This window comes from Canis lupus, chromosome 4, assembly GCF_011100685.1.
Source record: "Canis lupus familiaris isolate Mischka breed German Shepherd chromosome 4, alternate assembly UU_Cfam_GSD_1.0, whole genome shotgun sequence".
NCBI classification, from domain to species: Eukaryota; Metazoa; Chordata; class Mammalia; order Carnivora; family Canidae; genus Canis; species Canis lupus.
This window is the reverse complement of record NC_049225.1, coordinates 22,255,721-22,277,644: the sequence shown is the minus strand read 5'-3', so window position 1 is coordinate 22,277,644 and position 21,924 is coordinate 22,255,721. Positions and strand designations below refer to the sequence as shown.

The 21,924-nt window shown below is 54.2% G+C and overlaps 1 protein-coding gene across 2 annotated transcripts in view; it reads right to left on the bottom strand.

The window, feature by feature from the left end:
• The window catches only part of ADAMTS14 (ADAM metallopeptidase with thrombospondin type 1 motif 14), a 77,838-nt gene extending 63,996 nt beyond the window's left edge, over nucleotides 1-13,842 (bottom strand). For both annotated transcript variants that reach the window (XM_038534220.1, XM_038534221.1), the window contains exons 1-2: nucleotides 13,761-13,842; nucleotides 11,583-12,025 (exon numbers count right to left, since the gene is read on the bottom strand). In XM_038534220.1, the coding sequence (XP_038390148.1) occupies nucleotides 11,583-12,025; nucleotides 13,761-13,842 (525 nt within the window). The remainder of the gene's footprint in view (nucleotides 1-11,582; nucleotides 12,026-13,760) is intronic.
• Between the last annotated feature and the right edge of the window lie 8,082 nt (nucleotides 13,843-21,924).

Here is a 21,924-nt window from a genome sequence, read left to right as displayed (position 1 = left end):
CTGCCTTTGGCTCAGGTCATGATCCCGGGGTCCTGAGATCGAGTCCCGCATCAGGGAGCCTGCTTCTCCCTCTGCCTGTGTCTCTGCCTCTCCGTGTGTCTCTCATGAATAAATAAATAAAATCTTAAAAAAAAAAAAAAAAAAAAAGGAAAGAGCCGTGGGGGAGGGGTGCTCCGAAGGAGGGCAGTCAGGGGAGCACTAAGGGAGGGGGGAAGGGAGGTCCCAGTCCCACAGGGAGGAGGGTTGGCAGCCCAGGCCTACTTGGCTCCACCCATGGGTGTGTCACGGGAGGGCTTGGATCCAACAAGACTGCCTTGGCTGCTGTTGGTGATGGACAACAAGGGCATGGATGGAGGCAGGGAGGTCGGTTAGGGAGGCCACAACAGTCATCGCAGAGAGAGGCAGTGTCTGGACCGCCCCACCACTTGTTTTTCCTGTCCAGCTCTGTTTGTTTCCCTTTTGGAATTATTAGCAACAAAACTCCCCCCACCCCACCATACCCACCATACCCACTGCAGCCACACACAGGCCCTGTGCCCTACCTGGAACCGCATGTGCTCATGCAGGCCCTACACCTGTGTGGCTGCTGTGAGCTCCACCAGGAATGCCCCTCCAGCCCAGCCCACATGTCACCCCATCATCACTCCACCCTCTGTGCCCCCAGTGGCTCTGGCGGGGCTCTATCCCAATCCAGGGGATCTTCCTGTCTATTCCTCTTTAAAACGTGGGCTTCAGGAGGACAAGTCATACCAGGGGACCAACTTTAGAATAAAACCCCCTTCAGTAAGCTTCCTTGGGGCCAAGCCTCCTTAACGAACCCCTTTGGGCATATGGCCCTTAATGAGAGACATCTGCTCCCCCATGCGGTGTGGCCCCGGCTTAGGGGGCAACATGTTTTACCTAGAGTCTCCCCATCTAGGGACAATGAATTATGAGGTGACAAAGCACCAAGCACTCAATACACCCAGGCCAGCCCGTTGGGCTACAGAACACAAGGCCCCTTTGGGCTGGAGTCGCTCATTCAGGGTGTGGGCTTCTGACAGCCTCCAGGGGCGGAAATGAACCTCTGCTGTGGGGCGGGGGTGGCTGGGGGGTACGGGCATTTGCTGGACAGATCAAAGGTATAAATATTTGGTTGGCTGAAAAGCAAAGGCTGACAAAAGGCTTCAGGCAACCTGCTGGGAACAGGGTTTGCATTCAGGCCAACTGTGCCCTGACAAACGTTTCCACCTTCAAACGTTCCTCTGAAAGGGGCCTGTTCTACGGGCCCCTCAGCCGAGTTAGGGAAATCAGAAGAAAAGGAGACTGTAGCGTGTTTAATATTGTCTGACAAGTAACATGTACACAACAGCAGCCCACTGCCCTACAATGTCTTAAAAATGAATAAGACAGGGCAGCCCGGGTGGCTCAGCGGTTTAGCGCCGCCTGCAGCCCAGGGCGTGATCCTGGAGACCCGGGATCGAGTCCCACATCGGGCTCCCTGCATGGAGCCTGCTTCTCCCTCTGCCTGTGTCTCTGCCTCTTTCTCTCTCTGTGTCTCTCATGAATAAATAAATAAAATATTAAAAAAAAAAAAGAAAATGAATAAAACAAGTGGTAGTGTCGACTTAGGGCCGAGAAACACCAGAAGGTTTTATTTGATCTTCAAATCCCACTATCCGGGCAGCTGACAATGGCTTTTTTTATTTGGCTCCCCAGGTTTTGGGGAAAAAATGACATGTAAAAGTGGAGCACCCTGCTCTCGAAGTGGGACCCAGGCTCAGGGACCTCCAGGACACGCCCCAGAGAGCAACCGCTGCCCCAACCGCTTTAGCATTTGGGTTCAGGAGCCGTTGCCATGGCTGCTGCATCTCTGGCCAGCACAGGGCTTATGACCTGAGCCACTGTCAACATTTACTCCATCCTCATCCACTGACTCGGGAGAGGCTGAGTGGGATCGTGGGGGGAGCACTGGACGGGGAGTCAGGGGTCCTGACAGTTGCTGTGTGACCCTGGGTGAGTCCTTTCCCCTCCCTGAGCCTCTGCTTCCTCATCTGGAAAGTGAAGAGGGGATCAAGAGGCCTTGAAAGCCTCCTCTGGCCACAGCTGTCTGCACCCGGGCCAAAGTCAGGGTGATATGTGGAAATGACGCTGAGCTGAACTCATCACTGGAGGTTTTCACAACACAAGGATTATTTGTGCTAACAGGAAACCCGGCTGCCAGAGCTGAGGCAGCCTGCAAAGATTACTGTTATCATTGTCGCCCCGGTCATTGTTGTTGTTTCTCAGGCTCTGAAGGCAGGGCAAGGCCTACGCGCTGAAAACGGAATGCCAGGCCTGGCGGATGGCTTGGACACGTCCCACGGCAGGGTCTGGGGAATGCATGTATCCCCTGGGTACCCTCCAAAAGCCCTCCCCCCGGGCCTCTGCCCCACTGAGCAGGGGAGGCCGATGGAAGGCGAGCGCAGCCCCCGCCACACTCAGTGGCCCTCCCTCCAGCCAGCCTGAGGATGCCGGGGAAGGAAAATAAAACCAGCCCCCAGACCAGCCCTCACCGGCTGTGCTCAGGAGGAGCAGCAGTGAGGTGATGTCTGGCTTTCATTCCGTATCATAAATAAGTTATGAACCCGGGGCAGACGGCACGGCACAGCCGGGGGAAGACGAAGGAGGTGAAACTCTGCAAGACCAGACCACCTTGAGGACCGGGAAACTACCCAGGGCCCAGAGCCTGCACCCGCTCAGAGAGACAGGCTCCCTGACGGGACAGGGCCCTCCGGGGAGCAAGAAGAGCGCCGGAACAGGTGACCAGAGGTCTGGAAACAAACCCACTGTGCCTGCCTCACTTTCCGTATTTCTTCCAAGAGATCAACGATAGCGATAAAGGCCACCATTTACTGTTCCAGGCACTCTGGCAGCACGCGTGGTGCCAAGGAATAAAGCTACAAGGTAGGGCCCCCCCACTTTACAGATGTGGGAACTGAGGCTCAGAGGGGTCACGTGACTTGCCACAAGTCAGCGTGGGAGAACGAAGGCAAAGCTGGCGGCAGTCGTCCTGGCCCCGTCCATTTGCCTCTTTGCAGGGGGCTCGGCCTCCTCCTACCCCCAGAGGTGGCATCCAGCCCCCACCCTCGGAAAATCTGGCCTGGCCGTGTGGCTCACGGGACACAGCGAAGCAACATCACACAACTTGCCAGACTGGGCCCCCGAAGGGGTTCCAGCAGGTTCAACCGTGCTGCCTGGGGCACCGGCCTGACCCGGCCACGTGCAATGCCCGCCTTGCCCACCGGAGCCAGGGCGCGGGCGGGGGCTGCCTGGCCAGCAGACATCCCCGGATGTGGGGGTGAGGCCCGCTCGGGCCTTCCGGGCCGGTCCCCCCTCCAGCGGCGTGGTCTAGCCCCTCGGTTTCCCCACGCCGTCTTTCTGCCCAGCAAAACCCGGGCTGCCCGCCCCCAGGGAGCTGGCTGTGGCCCAGGCACCCCCGGCCGACCTCCGGCCTCCGCCTCGGCGGCCCCCAGGCCCTCACAGCCACAGCCAGGAACGGGCCGCAGGGGCTGCACTCCAAGCACGAGGGCTGCTGGCCACTTCCCGGCCCAGGACCCAAGTCAGCCTCCTGAGGGGCCCCCCCAGACAGACAATTTCTTGCTTTCATTCCACAAACATCAATTCCGAAGAGCAGACTCTGAAGAGCAAGCGTGGGCAGGCAGGCTTGTCCTGTACCCCGGGACAGGAGGTGAGCTCTGGCGACAGAAGAGATGAGGAGACCGCAGAGAGCGGGGAGGCTGACGGGCTTGAGGTCACACACCTACTGGGCCCCTGCAGCGGGGCTGTGAGGACCACAGCCGGGAGATGCACACTCAGGGGAGAGCGTGCCACAGCTGACCGGCATGTCTGCCAGGCGTGCAGGGGGGCATATGGCAGTGTGCGTGCCATGCTTGTCATCACTGGCCTGGGGCAGATGGACGGTCAGCCACAGAGAGAATGACAGATGCACTGTCCCTCCTCGTCTACTGGGCAGAGAAGATGCAAATGACCTTGGAAGCAAGTCGTCCACATTCCCTCACCAGGTCTACTCGCCCAGCAGCCACCCAGAGCCCACCCTGAGGCAGGCCTGGGGCCTAAGGACACACACCACCCTTTGGGACAGACCCCACCCCCTTGGGGAACCAAGTGGGACTGTTCCCGGTGGGAATGCAAACCGGGGCCAGGAGCAGGGTGCAGCCTTCGAAAAACTAACAGGCCTGGTGGGGTCAGGACGGGGACAAGACCTCTCTTGAGGGGGATGGGGTCAAGCCAACTAATAGGGTACTCTTGACTTCCTCTTCTTTCCCACCATCCATCCCCTCAGACCCACCAGACTCAACCAATAACCTCACACCATTCCACAGCAACAGCAGAAGCACATCAAGTACCAGGCTAACAGGCCCCTTGCACATAGGACAACTCTACGGAGTGATCTCCATTACAATCTCCACTTCATAGACGAGGAAACCGAGGCACAGAGAGGCCCAGTAACTGTCCAGGGCCACACGGCATGTAAAATCCAGAGCTGGGGTGTCAACCCAGCTATCTGGTTGCAGGGGCCATGCTCTCATCCCCTCACAAACTGCCCCACTGGCAACCCAACGCCTCCAGCTAATCATCCTGCTGTGTCGGGCCCACACGCTATATTAAATAGAACACTGCTGAAAAATAATTATTTCTAATTTCTCTTTCAAATACTCTGAGATCTTGCAAAGCAAAACTGGCACTCCCTTTAAACAGGGCACGTCCTCTCCAGTTTGCCCCAGCCTCACGCCCCCTAGTATGCCCGGCCCTTTCTCTCTCTCCCATTACTCCCTGAAGTCACGACCTCCTGTGCCTCGTGAGCCCCACCCAATGCTCCACACTTAGATAAATGAAAAGATGTACGCTGGTCTCTGGTTTCTGGGAACCGGGTGACTGAGATGGGGGATGCATCAAGCAGAGGGCAGGGGAAGGCCCTGTGGGAGGGGTGAAGGGCAGGAGCAAAGGTGGGGGGCTGCCAAGGGAGGTGTGAACACATCAGCTTGGCTGGGGTGGGGGTGGGGGGCTGCAGAGCAGAAGCCACCGTCCAGGCTGGACAGGCTGGGGGAGCAAGGAGGTGAGACCAGGCCACCCCTGTCCCTCCCAGGGCTGTCAGCACAGCTGTGTGAGGGCAGGCAGCCCACAGGCTAAGATGGATCAAGACAGGCCAGCTGGGTGGCTGGATGAAGGTACCTCTGGACTCTAGGTCTCACACTCCACATCCCCAGGGCAGGGGCGGACAGCTGGGCAGACCCGGTGGCTTCCCAAGATGCTGCCAAGCCAACCCATGCCCCAGCCAGCAAGGAGCAGCCCCCAGAGCAAGAACAGGTGCTGACAGGAACACCAGTGAGCCACCGGAAACCTGCGACAGCATCCTTGCACGGGCATCCTCCCCCAATACTAACGTACCTCTAGCTTGCAAACCTCCCGTGGTTCCCTATGGCTGCAAAGGCAAGTCTAAGCTCCACAGGGAGGCAGAGGTTTTTCCAAACTACATTTTCCCTACTCCCTCTCTGCCATGGAGAGCTGGGATGACTTGCCATTTCCTGAATCCTTCGAAGACACAGGATTTCCTTCCCTGCAGAACGCCTCCAGTTTCTACCTCTTGGCTTTACAAACTCCTGTCGCAGCTTTAAAATGCGGCCCCAGCGTCCTCTCCCCTGGGAAACCTCCCCGGGGCACCCCTCCTTCTCAATCTTCACCTCCAGGCCACCCACCCAGTGCATCATGCTTCACTACATTCCCACAAAACACTCAAATGCAGTGTGGCCTGTCCTGCTTCGTTCATACTGCGCACCGTGCACGCCTGCCTTCTCTTTAAACTGTGGGCTTCTGGAGTACACGGAGGCACGGCTGATTTCATCCCGGCACCCCCAGGACCTGGTCAAGGGCTGGGCTCTGGGCAGGGGCCCACAGATTGTTAACATAATGCTCCACTGAGCCTCTCAGTATCCCTGTCCTGGAAGGCATGTGGGGTTAGATCAGATCGGTCGTGATGCTCACACGTCCATGCGTGGAGCAATCGGCCAATCAGACTGAGAAGATTGCCAAGGCAGAGGGAAGGCAAGGGCTTGGCCAGCCCGGGGACCAGAGACGGCCTCAGACTCGCGCCAGAGAACAGTGTTCATCTACATACCGTTGCAATACAACAGACTCCAACAATATTTACAGTGTTTTGCACTATTAATAATAACTATAATTACTGGAGTAATTACTGTAGAGAAGTAATAAATGTTAGTATTAAGAACCACGGAGACCCCACCATATACCAGACCCTGAACCTTTTTTTTTACATTCTCTTACCTAATCCTCTGAACAATCCCACAGGTGGTTGCTCTTCCCCGACTCCTTAAAGATGAGGCATCTAAGCACAGAGGGATTTAGAAACTCATTCAACGTCATGCAGCTAGTCTGGACCGGAGCAAAGAGACCCCACAGTCTCCGCCACCCTAGACTGTGTCCCTGTAATTACTAACAACACCTCTCTCAGGCCCTTCTGCTGGCCAGCCACATTTTGTAACAGCTTTATTGAAGCGCAATTCATATACCATACAATTCACCCATTTAAAGTGTAGAATTTAATGGCATTTAGTAAACGCACAGAGCCGTGCAACCACCACCACAATCAGGACATTTCATCACCCCATAATGAAAGCTGGAACCCTGTTACCATCCATCCCCATCCGCCCCCTCCCCTGCTATAATCCCATTCCGCAGACAAAGGACTGAGGCTCAGAGAGCTGGTGTGATTGGTACAACAGGCTGGGGTAAGAAGCAGGGCTGGGACTCAGGCCCCCCCTGCCCCTCCTCACACAGCCTGCCAGGGGTCTACTCTGTAACCCGTTAAATATGCAGGATCTGCAGAGGGTGGAAAATGGAACCAGATGGTGACAAAGCTTACACGTGCCTTCTGCTTCCACATCAGGCCTGTGACTCACGGAGTCGCTGAAGGCAAAAGGGGGGATGCACAGCACAGCCAAGTCCCCATCACCCCAGTGCAGGGGCAGTGAGGCCCGGGACCCAGAGAGGCAGAAATGGCAGTTGGCCAGACCCTTTCAGGCAGTCTGGGCTCTAGATTGTACGTGGGGTCTCTACTCTGCTGGCCCCATTGCTGTGCCCCACAATCTCTCCTGGACCTACAAAGAACTGGCCCCGACCCCAGGGCTCCATGTTCCTCCCAGGAATTCAGAGCATGGCTAACGGAGGTCCGTTCTATACTTGGCCCCCAGCCAACAGGCCCTCAGAGGCTGGAGGTCACAGCAGTATCGGAGGAACCACCTCACTGATTGGCTGGGCTCCCCGAGAAAGGCTCTGGACAGCGGTCTATCAGGTTGCTGCTGCTGCCTGGGCACATTCCCAGTGGGGGACCCTAGGGTCTGACAGCTGCCCCTGGCCCCGAGGGAAAACACTCTGCAGGTAGAACATGGCCTCCCCACATCTCTTATTCCCTTCCCCCAAACATTCTCAAGCCTGCCCTGGGTCAGTCATTCTTCCTGCTGGCCAGAGGCCCAGCACTTTCTTTCATGTTTATAATGTTTTAACAGTCTTGAGCCAATGCCACCTCCTTCGGGGAGCCTTCCTAGATGCCCTAACCAAAAATTGGTCCTCCTGCAGCCTCACACAGGATTGTAATGTGTCTGCTTTTACATCTGGGTCCCCATTATCCTACAAACTCATCCAGGGCAGAGGTCCTGGCTTCCTCATCCCTAAGTCGTTCGTGACCCCCCTCCCCACCGCTGTGCCACACCAGGCTCTTCAGAAGAACAGGTGGGAAGTGAGGTGAAGTACCCAATCCTCAGTGTTAGCATGAATTAACCCCAGTGCACAGAATCCTCCCAGTATCTGTCCCAGTGCCCATGGCTGAGTGACTCTATGGGATGGCAGGAGATGGCTGCCCCCCACCGCAGGTTCCAGTTGGAAATGAGGATCAAGCCCCCAGTTTAGACATGGCACTTCTCACCAGAGTAGCTAAGATCCAAATGGCTGCAGTCTGTCCACACAAAGAGGTCTTTGTTCAAGACCTCACAGTTGGAAGATTTGCTCAGCCATGAGGGCCATGCTCAGGGCTGATGTCTTTCCTCGCTGTACCTGCAATGCAACCCTGGTCTGGCACAGAGCAAATCCTAGGACCAGCCAGGGAGGGAGGTGTCAGCTATAGGTTTATTTTTTTTATTTTTATTTTTTTTTCAGCTATAGGTTTAGAGGGGTCTGGCTTCAAACTCCTTCAGCAAGGCCTGCCCGTGTCACAAAAGCACCAATGCTAGAGCTGGAAGGAGCTCTGAGCCAATCCATTCCAGCCTCTGAGATGTACCCAGGAGGCAAGTGGAGCCCAGAGAAGGCAGGCAGCTTGCTCAGGGTCACACAGCCATGTGCCTCCGACTCCTCCCAGCTAACAGGCTGCCCCACTTCCACTCTGGGCTCCCTCTCTTATCCTGCCCTTCTCTCAAGGTCAGGCCAAGGCCCACCTTTCCAGTGTATCTCCTGGGATGATCCCCTCCAGCTCTCACTCAGGCTTCCCTCTGACCAGGATACCCTTCCCACCCTCTGGCCCCAGAAAACTTCCACTCACCCTTCAAGGGCCAGTTCAAATATCACCTTCTCTGGCACCAAAGACAACATTCACTTCCATCGACAGTACCATCCCAACCATGCTTCAGAAAACCAAAAAGTTAATGCTGAAATTACTAGAGGGGTTTCTCCTGCTTGGCACCCAAGTTCCTTGAGGTCAGGGACGGGTCTCTGCAAAGCAGGGTAAAGGCAACATCTGCATACACACCACATGCAACTGAAGGGCTTTACAAACTATAAGGTCCTGTGCTACCAGAAGCTGTCTGCATTATCTTCAGATCTCCCTGCCATGGCTCAGTTTCCTGCACGTGACCCACCAGGGGCTGGGCCTGCAGTGGGAAGGGCTCCCTGTTGCTACTAGTCTGTGTGTCACTTTTTTTTTTTTTTAAGATTTTCCAGTTTTTAATTTGAGAGAGAGCGCACGTAAGCGAGAACACGAGCAGGGGGTAGGGGCAGAGGGAGAGGGAGAAGCAGACTCCCCGCTGAGCAGAAGCCTGATGCAGGGCTCAGTCCCTGGACCCTGAGATCATGACCTGAGCCAAAGGCAGTAGCTTAATCAACTGAGCCACCCAGGCGCCCCTCTATATGTCATGTTCATTTTCTTAATCCCCCTGAGGGCCTTGCCCATCGCCAATGGTCAGTACATATTTTTTTAAGAAAGAATAACTTCGGGACTTGAGGTACTGAGGAAATTGTGGTTAAAATCCAAAGACCACATACAGATAGGGAGTTAAATCTTATCAGAGATGCATTGTGGCCCATGTGTCCAAAGATGGCTCAGCTAGGTCACTATGAACAGCCCCTTGCTCTCATGGGACAGGGTAGCTTTCCAGAATGGGATGGAAACGAGGAAATCCCTGCCCCGGGGAGGTCTCTGCGCTGGGCTGTGCCTGGGCACTGGCTCGGGAGACAGCCACGAGCAGAAACGGTGGCCTGGTGGCAAGCAAAGACTGTGGACAATTACATCGTAATGGTGTTGCTCATCCACTGACCCCTTTGCTGGGGCCCCGGTGTACTTTTACAGCGGTAGCAGAAGTGGGAGATGTAGGCCTGTCACTGAACGGCCGACAGCCTCAGGGGCTGAGGGCTGTGGGAGTTCACCATGTAATTCAGTCAAGCCACTGGCCTGCACCAGGACTTTCTGTCTCTCTGTCTGCACCGACACTGGATCCCTGGGTGACTACAAGCAGCCCTTGGATTTTCAACCCAAACTGCGGCCACAGAACAGCACTAGCCAGCAGCCTTCAGCCGCACAAACCCGCTGATCCAGGGCAGGTGGCAGGCAGCCAAGGCTTGCCCTGGAGTCAGGACAAGGCCTCAGGACAACCTGGGTTTCTCAAAGTCTGCCTAACAGAACCCTTCTGTTCCAGGTAATTCCGGCATCCACTCCACTTTGAGAACCAACCACTGCCAAGACCATTCCTCTCAACAGGACCTCTATCACCTCCAGTGAGACACAAACCGCTTCTTTGGAAAGCAAAAGATGTATTCTTTTCATATATGTATCAAGGGCAGATACACATACAATTTATAAACAGATGTGCAGCACATCTGTGGTATTAAAATTTCATGGAGGAAGGCAGTTAGAGAAAAAAAAAATGGCTAAAAAGACTCCTCAGGGGTGGCGGTGATAATGAAAAAAAGATCAAGAAGCACTGGCCCAGACAAAGGTAGTGTGACATTCAGCAGGAAGACACCTGACAAGGATGGGAAGACAGTGAGAAGTGCTTGCAGCCCTGCTAGTAAAGAAAGACCCCCTCTCTCATCCCCAATCTGACTCATCCCTCACTTATGGCCAAAGCACAGAACAAGGGGGTCCTTGTGGCTGAGGTCCCGGGACACATCAGCTCATCCCTGACAAAGTAGAGGCCAGAATGCCCATCAGGGTCCTGGGACCCGTCACACAGGCTCACAAAGGCCCAAAACACGGGGGGATGGAGTCACATCCCAGCACGAGTCAAGCTGCAGATGGGGGGCCACCCCTGGCTTTCTGGTTTGCAATAGGTAGCCAATGAGCAGGGCGTCCTGAGCTTTGGAGGAAGAAACAGGTCCTGAGAAAGGGAACTCACAGGGCAGAGCACTGGGAAAGAGCAGGCTGGCCTTAGGACCAGAGACAGTGGGGGATGAGAAGGACATAACAGTAAGAATCATAACAGCAGGGGCACCTGGCTGGCTCAGTGAGTGAAGCCTCTGCCTTCAGCTCAGGTCATAATCTCAGGGTCCTGGGATTGAGCCCCGTGTCGGGCTCCCTGCTCAGCAGGGAGTCTACTTTTCCCTCTCCCTCTGCCCCTCTCCCCACTCATGCCCATGCTCACTCTCTCAAATAAATAAATCAATAAGTCCTTAAAAAAAATCATAACAGCAGCTCATCACGCCCACAGAGCCTTGACCCCATGCCAGGCAGGTGCCAATCACCAACCATCTGCCCGGTAGGGTAAGGTAGGTCCTATTATCATCACTACCACATCAGCTTCATGAGGACAAGGACCACGTGTACCCACGCCCTGTGGCGTCCCCCGGAGCCTGAACAGTGCTGAGCATAGGGGACACACCAAGTAAGTACATGCATTATGAATAAATCCTCGCTTCACGGATAAGGGAGAGCAGTGCAGAGAAGGTGAGTAATATCTCCGAAGCCTCACGGCCAACGAGTTCAGCCAGGACTGAACCCCAGCAGAGCCTGCCCTCCTTACTCCTGCATGTGTCTGGGCTCAGAGAAGCGCCCTTGGCAAGCTGTAGCTCCCCTGTGTCCATGGATGGTGAGGGAAGGAACAAGGCACCATCCTAACCAGGCCCTGCACACTTGCTAAGTGTGAACCTTGTGGCCAGTGGGGTATGCAGAGCTCATGGAGGCAATGAAGCCCGTGGCCCAAACCACACATTGTGCCCCTAGGAGTCCCAAATACAGGGGAGTCCAGGAGAAAATAGTCGGATGGGTTCAGGTAGCCTGGGCAGGGGGCAAAAGGAAGCTTGATGAAAGGCTTGTCCCTTACCAATCCGTCGCAGTTGCTGATGGCGACAGCTGCCCCGGGCATGCCCATGACATCCCCGGTGTAGACACACTCCCGCCGCAAGGGCTGACGGAATAGCTCCCGAAAGTCCTCCTGCCACTCCACCGAGGCTCCGGGCACCACCAGCCGGCGGTTGGGCCGCAGGCGCAAATGCAGTTCCTCCCCAAACACGGTAACGTTGAAATAGAGGGAGGAGCGCCCCACCCGGCCGGGCTGCAGGCTCGCTCCTTCTGGGCGCCGGAGGCTGCGGGCCACCCGGAGGTGACCGGAGGGCGACTGTGCTGCCGGTGGCCCCTCCACTACCCCACTCCCCGTGGAGGCTGCCGCTGGCCTGGACAGCACGTGAGAGAGGAAGCGTCCCCGAAAATCTGTGCTGCATGGCACTGTCACATCATAGTCACTGAGCTTTCTGGAGAGACGTGGTTCTGCTGAAAGTAAACAAGGAGTTTTATCAACGTAGCCTGTGCAAAGGTAAGCCGGGGGTGGGGTGGGGTGAGGTGGGATGGGGTGGGGTGGGGTGGGATGGGGGGCAATTGTACGGGGGCGAGGGAGCGCTCTGCAGCCCTGAGCGTCACCTTGGAGGGACCCCTTAGCCCAAGTTCATCCAATACTCATCCAGAGCTTCTGGACTCTGCACTTGGATGAATGGGGTCCAAGTTCTCTGTGGACAAAACTTGCTCCCTGTAGTCCCCAAGGCCCTGTTAAACTTAACAGAAGAAATGAGGCCAGAGTCCTGTCTGTCACTCAAGCAACGAGCCTTCCAACGTTGGGTACTACTGAGGGATGGGCTCATGTTCCCCGAAAGCCCCCAGGGCACAGAGAGGGATGGCGGGATCTGCCCCAACTCCCTGGGCGCAGCGCGCTGAAGTCACTCACGAGCCCAGCCTGGGGTAGGGCCCGCCTCGCCAAGCTCTCTGAACACAGCTGGCAAAACAAACACACCTAGAAACCCAGGGGATCCTGGGCACGTGTCAGGGAGAAAGGAGGAGCAGCAGAGGGGAGGGAGGCAATACAGGTTCTATATTCTTCCAAGTTTAGAAAGAGAACTTTTTAAAATAAACAGAGGCTTGCAGAGATTTCTACGTGGCCCAGCACCAAGCCCGGTAAATATAGATCTTCAAAAATAAAAGGAGACGCGTGGGGTGACCTGCCCACTCGGACTGAATTAAGTGTGAGGTCACGACCCCGTGCTCCAGGCCGCATGCCAGCAGCGAGGTCCTCACACAGCTCTCCCTGAGCCCGGCCAGGCCCAGCAGGAATGACAGCTCGCTGGCTCCCAGGCGTGGTGATTCAGGGACTGGAGTCTGAGGGATTTTCAATTCCGCATGGCTCGATCTCTCGCCTCCCTGGCCCCCTTCATGCTACTGATGAAGCCTAGAAAATGAGGTCTCCTGAAAACCCCCCATGCCGGAGGCAGTTCAGGTGGGGGAGTGCAGACTCTCCCCTGGCTTTACTCATTAAGACCCCCCCAAGATCTCTGCTACAGAGACCCCACTCCAGGTCATGAACAGAGCTCAGACAAGCAGGCACCCTGCCTGGAAATGACCAGCCCCCCCCCCCCCCCATGCTCACAGCCACAGCAGGTGAGGGTGCGGGGTGTCTGGTCGGTGTGTGTGAGAGGGAGAGTGTGTGCACAGAGCTCGAGAGCGCCGGAGGAGAGGGCTGTGCGTGTCTTTCCGCGCAGGGGCGTGAGTGCCAGGTGCTCCCTGGGGTGCGGGGCAACCACCTGCCCGCTTGATCCTGCGAGGCTGAGACCGTCAGACACGCGCACACCAGCTGGAGACAGTGAAGACACGGAAAGTAAAAGGCACCCAGGACAGAGCCAGACCAAGAGTGTGCGTGCGTGTGTGAGTGAGACAGAGAGAGAGAATGCAAAGCAGAGAGAGTGCGAAGTACAGAGACAAAGGCCAATGTCCAGCCCCCTGAGAAGAGACTCCATAGCCCCAAAACCTCTCCCGGGGCTTCTCCCCACCGCTTGTGCCAGAAAGGAAGAGCAATCGTGGGTCAGCGCTCGCGACGTGGGGGAAGAAACGAGCTCCAGCCCCGGGCGCGCACCGCCTCCCACCGGCTGCAAGGCTGCCCCGGCTCCTCGGGGCGCCCCCCACCCCGGGCCAGCCTGACCCCCGCGCCCCGCGCCCCGCGCGCCCGCCCTGCACGCACCTGGGGTCGGGCTGCCCGCGGCGGCGCAGAGCGCACAGTGCAGGGGCAGCAGGCAGGACAGCAGCGCGCGGAGCCGAGCCATGTGGCCGCGCGGACGCGGGCCGAGGGCGCCCGAGCCGCGAGCCGCGAGCCGCGAGCCGCGAGCCGCGAGCCCCGAGCCCCGAGCCCCGAGGCTGCAGCGCGCCCCGACTGCCGAGCGCCCGCCCCGGCCTCCGCCTGCGCCGCCGCCTCCCGGACCGCGGGCTCCGCGCCCCAGGCCGCCGGCGGGAGAGCGGAGCGGCCGACGCGCCAGCGCCCCCCGTGCCGCCTGCCGCCTGCCGCCTGCCGGTCGGGCCGCCCGCGCCGGGACGCTCCGGGACGCTCCGGGACGCTCCGGGACGCGGCGGGACGCGGCGGGAGCGCCGAGGGGGCGGCGGCGCGGGCCGGGCCGGGCCGGGCCGGGGGTGGGCTCGCTGGCGGGGCGGGGCGGGAGGGCGGGCGGGGGGCGCCGCGCGGCCGGGGCGGAGCGCGGGGCCGGGGAGCGCAGCGGGCGCGCGGCCCTGCCGGATCGGAAGTGCCACGCGGAGCCAGCCGCCTGGGCTCCCCCCACCCCACCCCGGGGATGGGGGGCGGAGGGGACAGTCCGCAGCCGACTTCCTCGTCCCCTCCGCTCCCCTTCCTTGACCGCGGGGCTCCCTCTCCAGCCCCTGGGCCCAAGGGGTGTCCAACTCCATGTGGATGGGGAGACCGTGAGCACCTCTCCTCCCCGCCGGAGGGTGTCTCCTTTCTCTCCTCATGGTCTTGACGCCCTCTCTAACCTTTGACATACCCCCCCCCCATCTAACCTTTGACACACACCCCCTGGATCTACCCATTTCACAGACTACAGCTCTCTGTGCCCCCAAATGCAATGGGCGGCCTGTGTCCTAGTGGAGAGTGGGGCTCGGCAAGGTGAGGAGAGAGCCTGGGCTTGATGCTCACACAACCCTCATTGAAATCCTAGCCCTGAGCCTCCCTTAGAGTGTTAACTATAGCACTTAGTAGCTGTTCAATAAATAAATATCCTCCCCCTCTGGCACCCATAGCCCCTCCACAGCCCAAGGTGGGAAGAAACCAAGAGTCAGAGATGAGAGTGGTTTGCTGGTTTTGCAATATTCCTGAGACCAGTTCAGTAGTCAGGGCAAATAGCCCAGCTCCTGCCTGACTGTATAAATGTGTTCCCAACAATTTGCAAATGAACTGTATTTCAAGCAAGCCAGAGGTGGGAATTGGAGAAAGGAGTTTTGTGTGTGTGTGTGTGTGTGTGTGTGTGTGAGTGAGTGTATTTTAAGGAACTGTGGAATAAAGAATCTTTGTATAAAGTGCATAAAGACCCCTAATCGTTCTGCTTTTGAGTCCAGACATTTTGTTGTGGGGCCTTCTTAAAAGGAGACCAACTTGTGGGTGGAAATTCCCTAACCAGACTTCTCCTGGGAATCCCTGGATCCCCTGAGAGAGGCCTTGGCTTCCTGCACTCTTCCCCTGATGACGTGAGGCTTCCCAGTCTGCACCCTTGCTGGGCTCTGAATATGTTCCTGTCTTGTGGGCAGAGAGAGCTGGATTCCTCATCCCTGTGGCCCCCAGGCCCTGGCCCTGGGCCTCCTGAGAGGCAGTGCTGATGGAGTGAGCAAGCTTTTGTGAAAGCCGGTTCAGAGAGCTGAAGCAGTGTCCCGGGTCACACAGCTCATTTGCAACAGAGACAGATCAGAATCCAGCCCCTGGTGCTGAGCCAGAAAAAAGAGATAAGATTAGGGGTCAGTAGACTACCCTAGGCTGAACTTTGCCAAGTACAGTCTGTGTGACTGAGGGCAAGTCATTTTTCTCTTTGGGCTGCAGCACATCATCTGCCAAAGGGGAAACCATGAGACTCACAGGAATCCCAGGCAAACTCTGAGGTTCTGTGGAAATGCAGAGCATATTCTATTCCAAGCAATACCGAGACCATTCAGTTATTTGAAAATGGCACCACCAAACTGATCTATATTAAGTTCAGGAAAAATAGAGTTCCTTTTTCTCCTCTTTCTGGTCCCTTAAGATCTATGAAGTCAGGAGCCAGACTGTGGTTTTGTGTGTAGGGCAGATGGAGCAAGAATGTGAGGGGTGGGGGCACCTGCGTGGCTCAGCGGTTGAGCATCTGCCTTTGGCTCAGGTCCTGATCCCGGAATCCTGGGATTGATTCCCACTTCAGGCTCCCCACAGCCTGCTTCTCCCTCTGCCTATGTCTCTGCCTCTCTCTGTGTGTCTCTCATGAATAAATAAGCAAAATCTTTAAAAAAAAAAAAAAAAATGTAAGGTTGGGGGGGTGCGGCATGTGTCAGTGGGAATTTGGAGGAGAGACTGTGAAATGACCAGGCTAGAAGTGTCTCCATCTGGCCGTCCACAAATCCCCTAAATGAGCTCAAGATAAAATGACCTCCCTTCCCGAGGTCTCAGTTTTCCCAGCTGCAGTGTGGGGGCCCTGTGGGGACAGAAGAGCCAAGGCCTGTGATTGCTAATTTTCTCCCTCGCCACCCCAGCAGCTTGCCTAGCCCCCTCCCAGGGCCCCACCCCACTCTTCCTGCCTTAGACTTGGTAAGTCAAGAGGGACAAACTGCAGCTGGGACCCCAGCAGCCTGACTAATGAGCGATGGGCTGGGGCCTTCCCTGGAGCCAGTCCTGGCGAGCAGAGAGCAAAACCTCACCCGGGTTCTCTACCCCCACCCCCTTCCCTGGGGCTACGACGGTTGCTTTTGTTGGCAAGTATTGTATGTCCAAGCTCTTTTCTACTGAGGAAGCCTTTGTTAGGAAGAGGGGACAGGGGAGCATAACTCAGAGTCTGGGCAGAAGGTAGAGGAAATGGCTGGGTGGCAGGCCCCATTTCTGGAGGTGCACAGGGCCAAAGCAAAAAAATCTACAGGCATCAGCTGGGGACCCTCCTCGGAAGGCACGCTCTGGCTTCCCCGTCTCCCACCTTGGGATTCTTGCACAATGGAGTATGGCTCAGATGTTTCTCTTCCTGATGGCCCTCCAACGTTCACCCAACGCTCCTTCTGTCTGATGCCCTGGGAGAGGAGGGGGAGATGCAAACAGTTGGCACGGCACACAGTCAGCAACCCAATGGAAGACGTGACAGGTGCACGAGAAAGCCGGAAACCAGGTAAGACGGGAAAGAGAAGCATGCTCTGGACAAAGGAGCAGAGTCAGCTGTGAGTGCAACAGGGATTCCAGAAGGAGAGGGGCTCGGGGCAAGTTCAGTGGAAAACCTGTGTCCAAACCAAAGCCCACAGGCTTCAGAGCGCACCATGGTGTCTGCACAAGGTTCTCCCACCCTCATCCCCTCAGAGGCCACGTAGTTCAAGTTCAGTTTGTCTTCCTTTTTTCTTTCTAAAAGCCTTTCTGTTGAGAAAACTAGAACACACACAGAAAAGTGCCATCTGCTCGTTTTTTTACACAGGGTAGACTGAAGCTCCGAGAGCAGAGGTGACTTCCCCGAGGCCACATAGTAGGTTCGTTCGGTGGCAGGATAACACCCCAAGACTCCTGGCTCCTGGCCAGAGGATCCCAGGGCATCACCCTGTTGGTTCCTCCCACCCAGGACCTCAGGCCTTTGGCTACTCATCATTGGTTCTCACCTCATTCCTAAGAGAAGAAGAAAGGTTTGGGTCTCTTCCTCCTGACACTTGAGAGCCACAGTCTCACTAACAAGTTTCAGGTCAGTAGTTCTCAAATCAGGGTCCCCGGGACCAGCAGAATCAGCATCACTAAAAAAATTAAAATATATAAAAAATTTAAATTTAAATTTAAAAAAAGAATCAGCATCACTTAGGTGTTTGTTATAAATTTGAATTTTCAGGCTCCACCTGAGGTTCAGCCAGAATCTTGTTGGGGTGGGGCCCTGCAACCTGTGCTTTATCAAATCTTCCAGGGGATTCTAATGCACACTCAAATATGAGAATCACTATTTTAGGCGAAGCTTTGAAAATCAGGGCCAAATTAGGATGAGAACGAACTCACTGAGGATCTATGACCTGCTCCTCATTAAAGGCTGCCTCCCTCATCCCCTATCCCCAGTCCCTAAAGCCTGGCCTCAAGTCCTATCTGAATCTGGGTCTAGACAGAGCTCCAGGAGCATCCAGAGCAACCAGAGACCATGCCTTATGGTCCTTCTCCACATCACCCTTCTCCGCTCCTCCTCCCCCACCCCCTAGCATTCCCTTTGCACATTTCTTGGCGAGTGTCTAGTGACTGTATCTAGGAGACCCGGATGGGTTAAGTTAACCACAGTGATTTGTCATACATTACAGAACAGCTGACACCCCCGAGACCGGCTGAACCATGAGATCAGTTAGAAACAATGCTGTTTGTGCCCTGTGTGTAGACACTGTACAGTTGTGGTTACTGCATGTCGAGAGGGGTTCAGGGAGAGGAGGTCTCCTTGTCCTTGTAAGGAGGGATGCCAGAAAGTCCAGCTGTCCTTCAGGAATTCTGTTACTGCCATTTCCTTTCCCAAAACTGTAGATTTACAATTGCAAACCAAAGTCCAGTACAGCCCCTGACATTGGCCCCTTGGAGCTCAAGAGAGGCAGGCAGAAAGCAGAGACCGTCTCCTATTTCCTGGAGCCCCTTGGCTCGTGATAAAAGGTCTCAGAGAAATTTGGCCAGGACTCATTGCTCACAAGCCTTTCTTCAAATCCTGGCGTCCTCTTAGATGTCATGGTGGCATCCTGCAGCAAACATGGGCCAGGACCAGAAAGGATTCTGGTCCTTTCTCTATATCAGTTGGGTGACATGTAACAATATCAATTTTAAAATATGGCTTAATTTGTTACTCCACATAATATGGAATACTGAAACACACCTGTGCCTCCCTGATTAATTTGGCAGCCTAACAAAATTATCCAGCACCCATTTTCTTCCCCTTTCCACTCTGCCATGTTTGTGTTTAGTCTTGTCCTCAGGCTTGTCCCCTCTTAATCACAAAATAGCTGCATTAGCGCCAGCCCAATGCATATGTTCACCAAATGCAATGGTGACCAGAGGCAGTGGAAAAGGGAGTTTTTTTCTTGTCGTCTCTTTTTAAAATTTTATTATTATGCAAATTTTTAGACATACACAAAAGAAGACAGAGTAGTATGAAGCTACCACCTGCCCCCGACATCCCCTACATTTACCCACAACCCAGCTTCCATCATTGTTAGCACGAGATAGGTCTTGTTTCACTGTTACCCTCTCTCCCTCCATACATCCTGGGTTATTTTTTTTTAAGGTTTTATTTCTTTATTTGACGCAGAGAGAGAGAGAGAGAGCACAAGCAGGGGAGCAGCAGAGGGAGAAGGAGAAGTAGGTTTTCCACTGAACAGGGAGCCCGATGAAGAGCTCAAGTCCAGGGCCCTGGGATCACAACCTGAGCCCAAGGCAGACATTTAGCTGACTGAGCCACCCAGGCGCCCCCATCTTGGGTTATTTTAAAGCAATCTCAGACATCACCCATCATTTAGTATCAGTAGCTTTTTTTAAAGATATTTAAGGAGATTAAGACTCTTTCTTCTTTAAACAACAACAGCAACAACAAAAAGCATAATGCCTTTGTCACATCTAACGAAATTAATCACAATTTCTTAAAATGGTCTTATATGCACTCACTGTTTAAATTTCTCGATCACAAAAATTTTTGTTTTCCTTAGTTTTGTTTTAAGGTTTGTTAAAACAAAGACTTGGTTTGTTCAAATCAGGGTCCAGACAAGGTTCACACAATGTGTTTGGCTGATGTGTCTGAGAAGACTCCTGTAATCTCAGCCATGGGTGGGCAAGGTACACGTGGGGCCAAACCCAGCCCAAGGCCTGTTTTTGGACATACACCCAACCACCTTCACTTGTTTATACTTTCTCAGCTTCATTTCATGCTGCAAAGCAGAGTGGAGTTATTTCCATAGAGCCAGAATGAGCTGCAAAGACTGAAATATTTATTACTTAGTCTTTACAAGCAAGGTTTGATGACCCCTGATCCAAACAATTTCCCCTGCCTTTTTGTTCCTTTCCATGTTTTAGGTTGAAGACATTTGTCCCACAGAATTCCACATTTTCTGGTGTTCCATTTAAAGAGCCAGGTAGAAGCTTCCAGAGGCCCACCTACAACACTGTACCCTCAAGTTTTAATACCCAGAATCCTCCACAGCCAGTGCCTGACAAGGGCTGAGGCCATCCTCAGAAGCACATGGCTGCTCGTGAGATGAACGAAATTGGGTTTCTATTGGGAAGGAGGGAGGGGAGTGAATGGTTAGGTTGGAAACCAAGGTGATGAGCCCAACCTTCCAAAATGGGCCAACTCAGCAAAATGCCTGAGGGGGTTGCATCTCCCTAGGGTGCCCCTAGACCCCCCAGGACACAGATTCTCCTTGCTCCATCTTCCAACTCGCCATCAGCATCTAATAAACTCCCCCTCTCCCAGTTCTGTGCCCAACATCAGGGATCCGGAGGGGACCATGGCAGACCAGTCTGTATTCTGAGTCCATGTCTATGAGGGTGTTCTTGGGATGAGGGGAGGTACAGGTGCTGTGAGGGCACGGAGAAGGGATGCCAAGCCCGCGCTTGCACAGTCGGAGGAGGTAGTCAAAGGCTGGTGGGGAGGCTGGGGCAGGATCCGACCTCTTCAGGGCTGAAAAGCCCTGTTGAAGACTAGTCCATCCAGAAGGTTCTCAGCAGCCCCTGGAAGCTTCTATGAGGGGCTGGGACCAGCATTAGGCTTCAGAAAATTTAGTGAGATATAAAACCTGCTATCAGATTCCTCACTCAAGCTGACACATGAGCCAATCATGGTCGTATACTGGGGTGTTTAGACCCCAAGGGGCGAAATTGTTAGGATATAGTGTGAGAGGTGCTTATAGTAGCATGTCAAATACATATTTTTAATACATATATCCTTATGTTATATTTCATATTATATAATCTCTATTTTAATATACAATTTATGAACAAACAGGATTGCTAAAAGGGAGGTGGGTGGGGAATGGGGTAACTGGGCAACGGGCATTAAACAGGGCACATGATGTAATGAGCACTGGGCGTTATATACAACTGATGAATCACTGAACTCTACCTCTGAAACTAATAATACACCATATGTTAATTAATTGAATTAAAATTAAAATTAAAAGAATAATGTATTTACACATTATACATTATATGCTATAAAATATGTAATTATATCATGGTGTATAAAATGCATTGCTTATTATATATTTAATATAAATTTTTATTTATATATTATTATATAGTTATTAAATTATATATCAATGGAAAATATAAAGATGTCTATCTGAATTATATTTGACGTATTTCAGAAAGACAATACTCTTGTGGTCTATGTGTTTTCAGCATCCTGGGGTACATAGCAGGGTGGCATTCTAATGACGGAACTGAACCTCTGTAATGACACCTTTCTTTCTTCACCCAAAGCCACCTATTGGAGCACTCCATTTTTTTTAAAGATTTATTTATTTATTTATTTATTTATTTATTTATTTATTCATTCATTCGTTCATTTATGATAGACAGAGAGAGAGAGAGAGGCAGAGACACAGGAGGAAGGAGAAGCAGGCTCCATGCCGGGAGCCCGACGCAGGACTCGATCCCGGAACTCCAGGATCACACCCTGGGCCGAAGGCAAGCGCCAAACCGCTGAGCCACCCAGGGATCCCCCCGGAGCACTCCATTTTTAAACCTGGAAAACAAGACTAGAAATCTACCTCCCATTGAGGATGGATGCACACAATACCAGATATATATCTGGAAGTCCTTTAAGAGCTGGGGCAGAGGAGGCATAATATTATTGGCATTTTGCTTCCTTCTTAGCCCTTAAAACTGGATGCCCTGAGTGATTGAAAGGCCTCCCCGTCTGCCACAGGTGGGTTGGAGGTGAACTGACATTTGCTCATTTCCAGGATGACCCGGCCTCCTTCAAATGGGGATGGGCTACAGGGGGATCACAAGCACCCACACTTTGCTGTGGGATCCCTGCTTTCCATCAGCACAGAACTTTCACAAGCCCTAGCCTCAAAGTCATCATGGGTTGATCATTGTCTTGTGTCCTCCAAAGGAGGGCAAGGCCTTTATTGAGCACCAACTATGTACTGGGTGCTGTAGCAAGCACCACCCAGGGCCCAGGAAA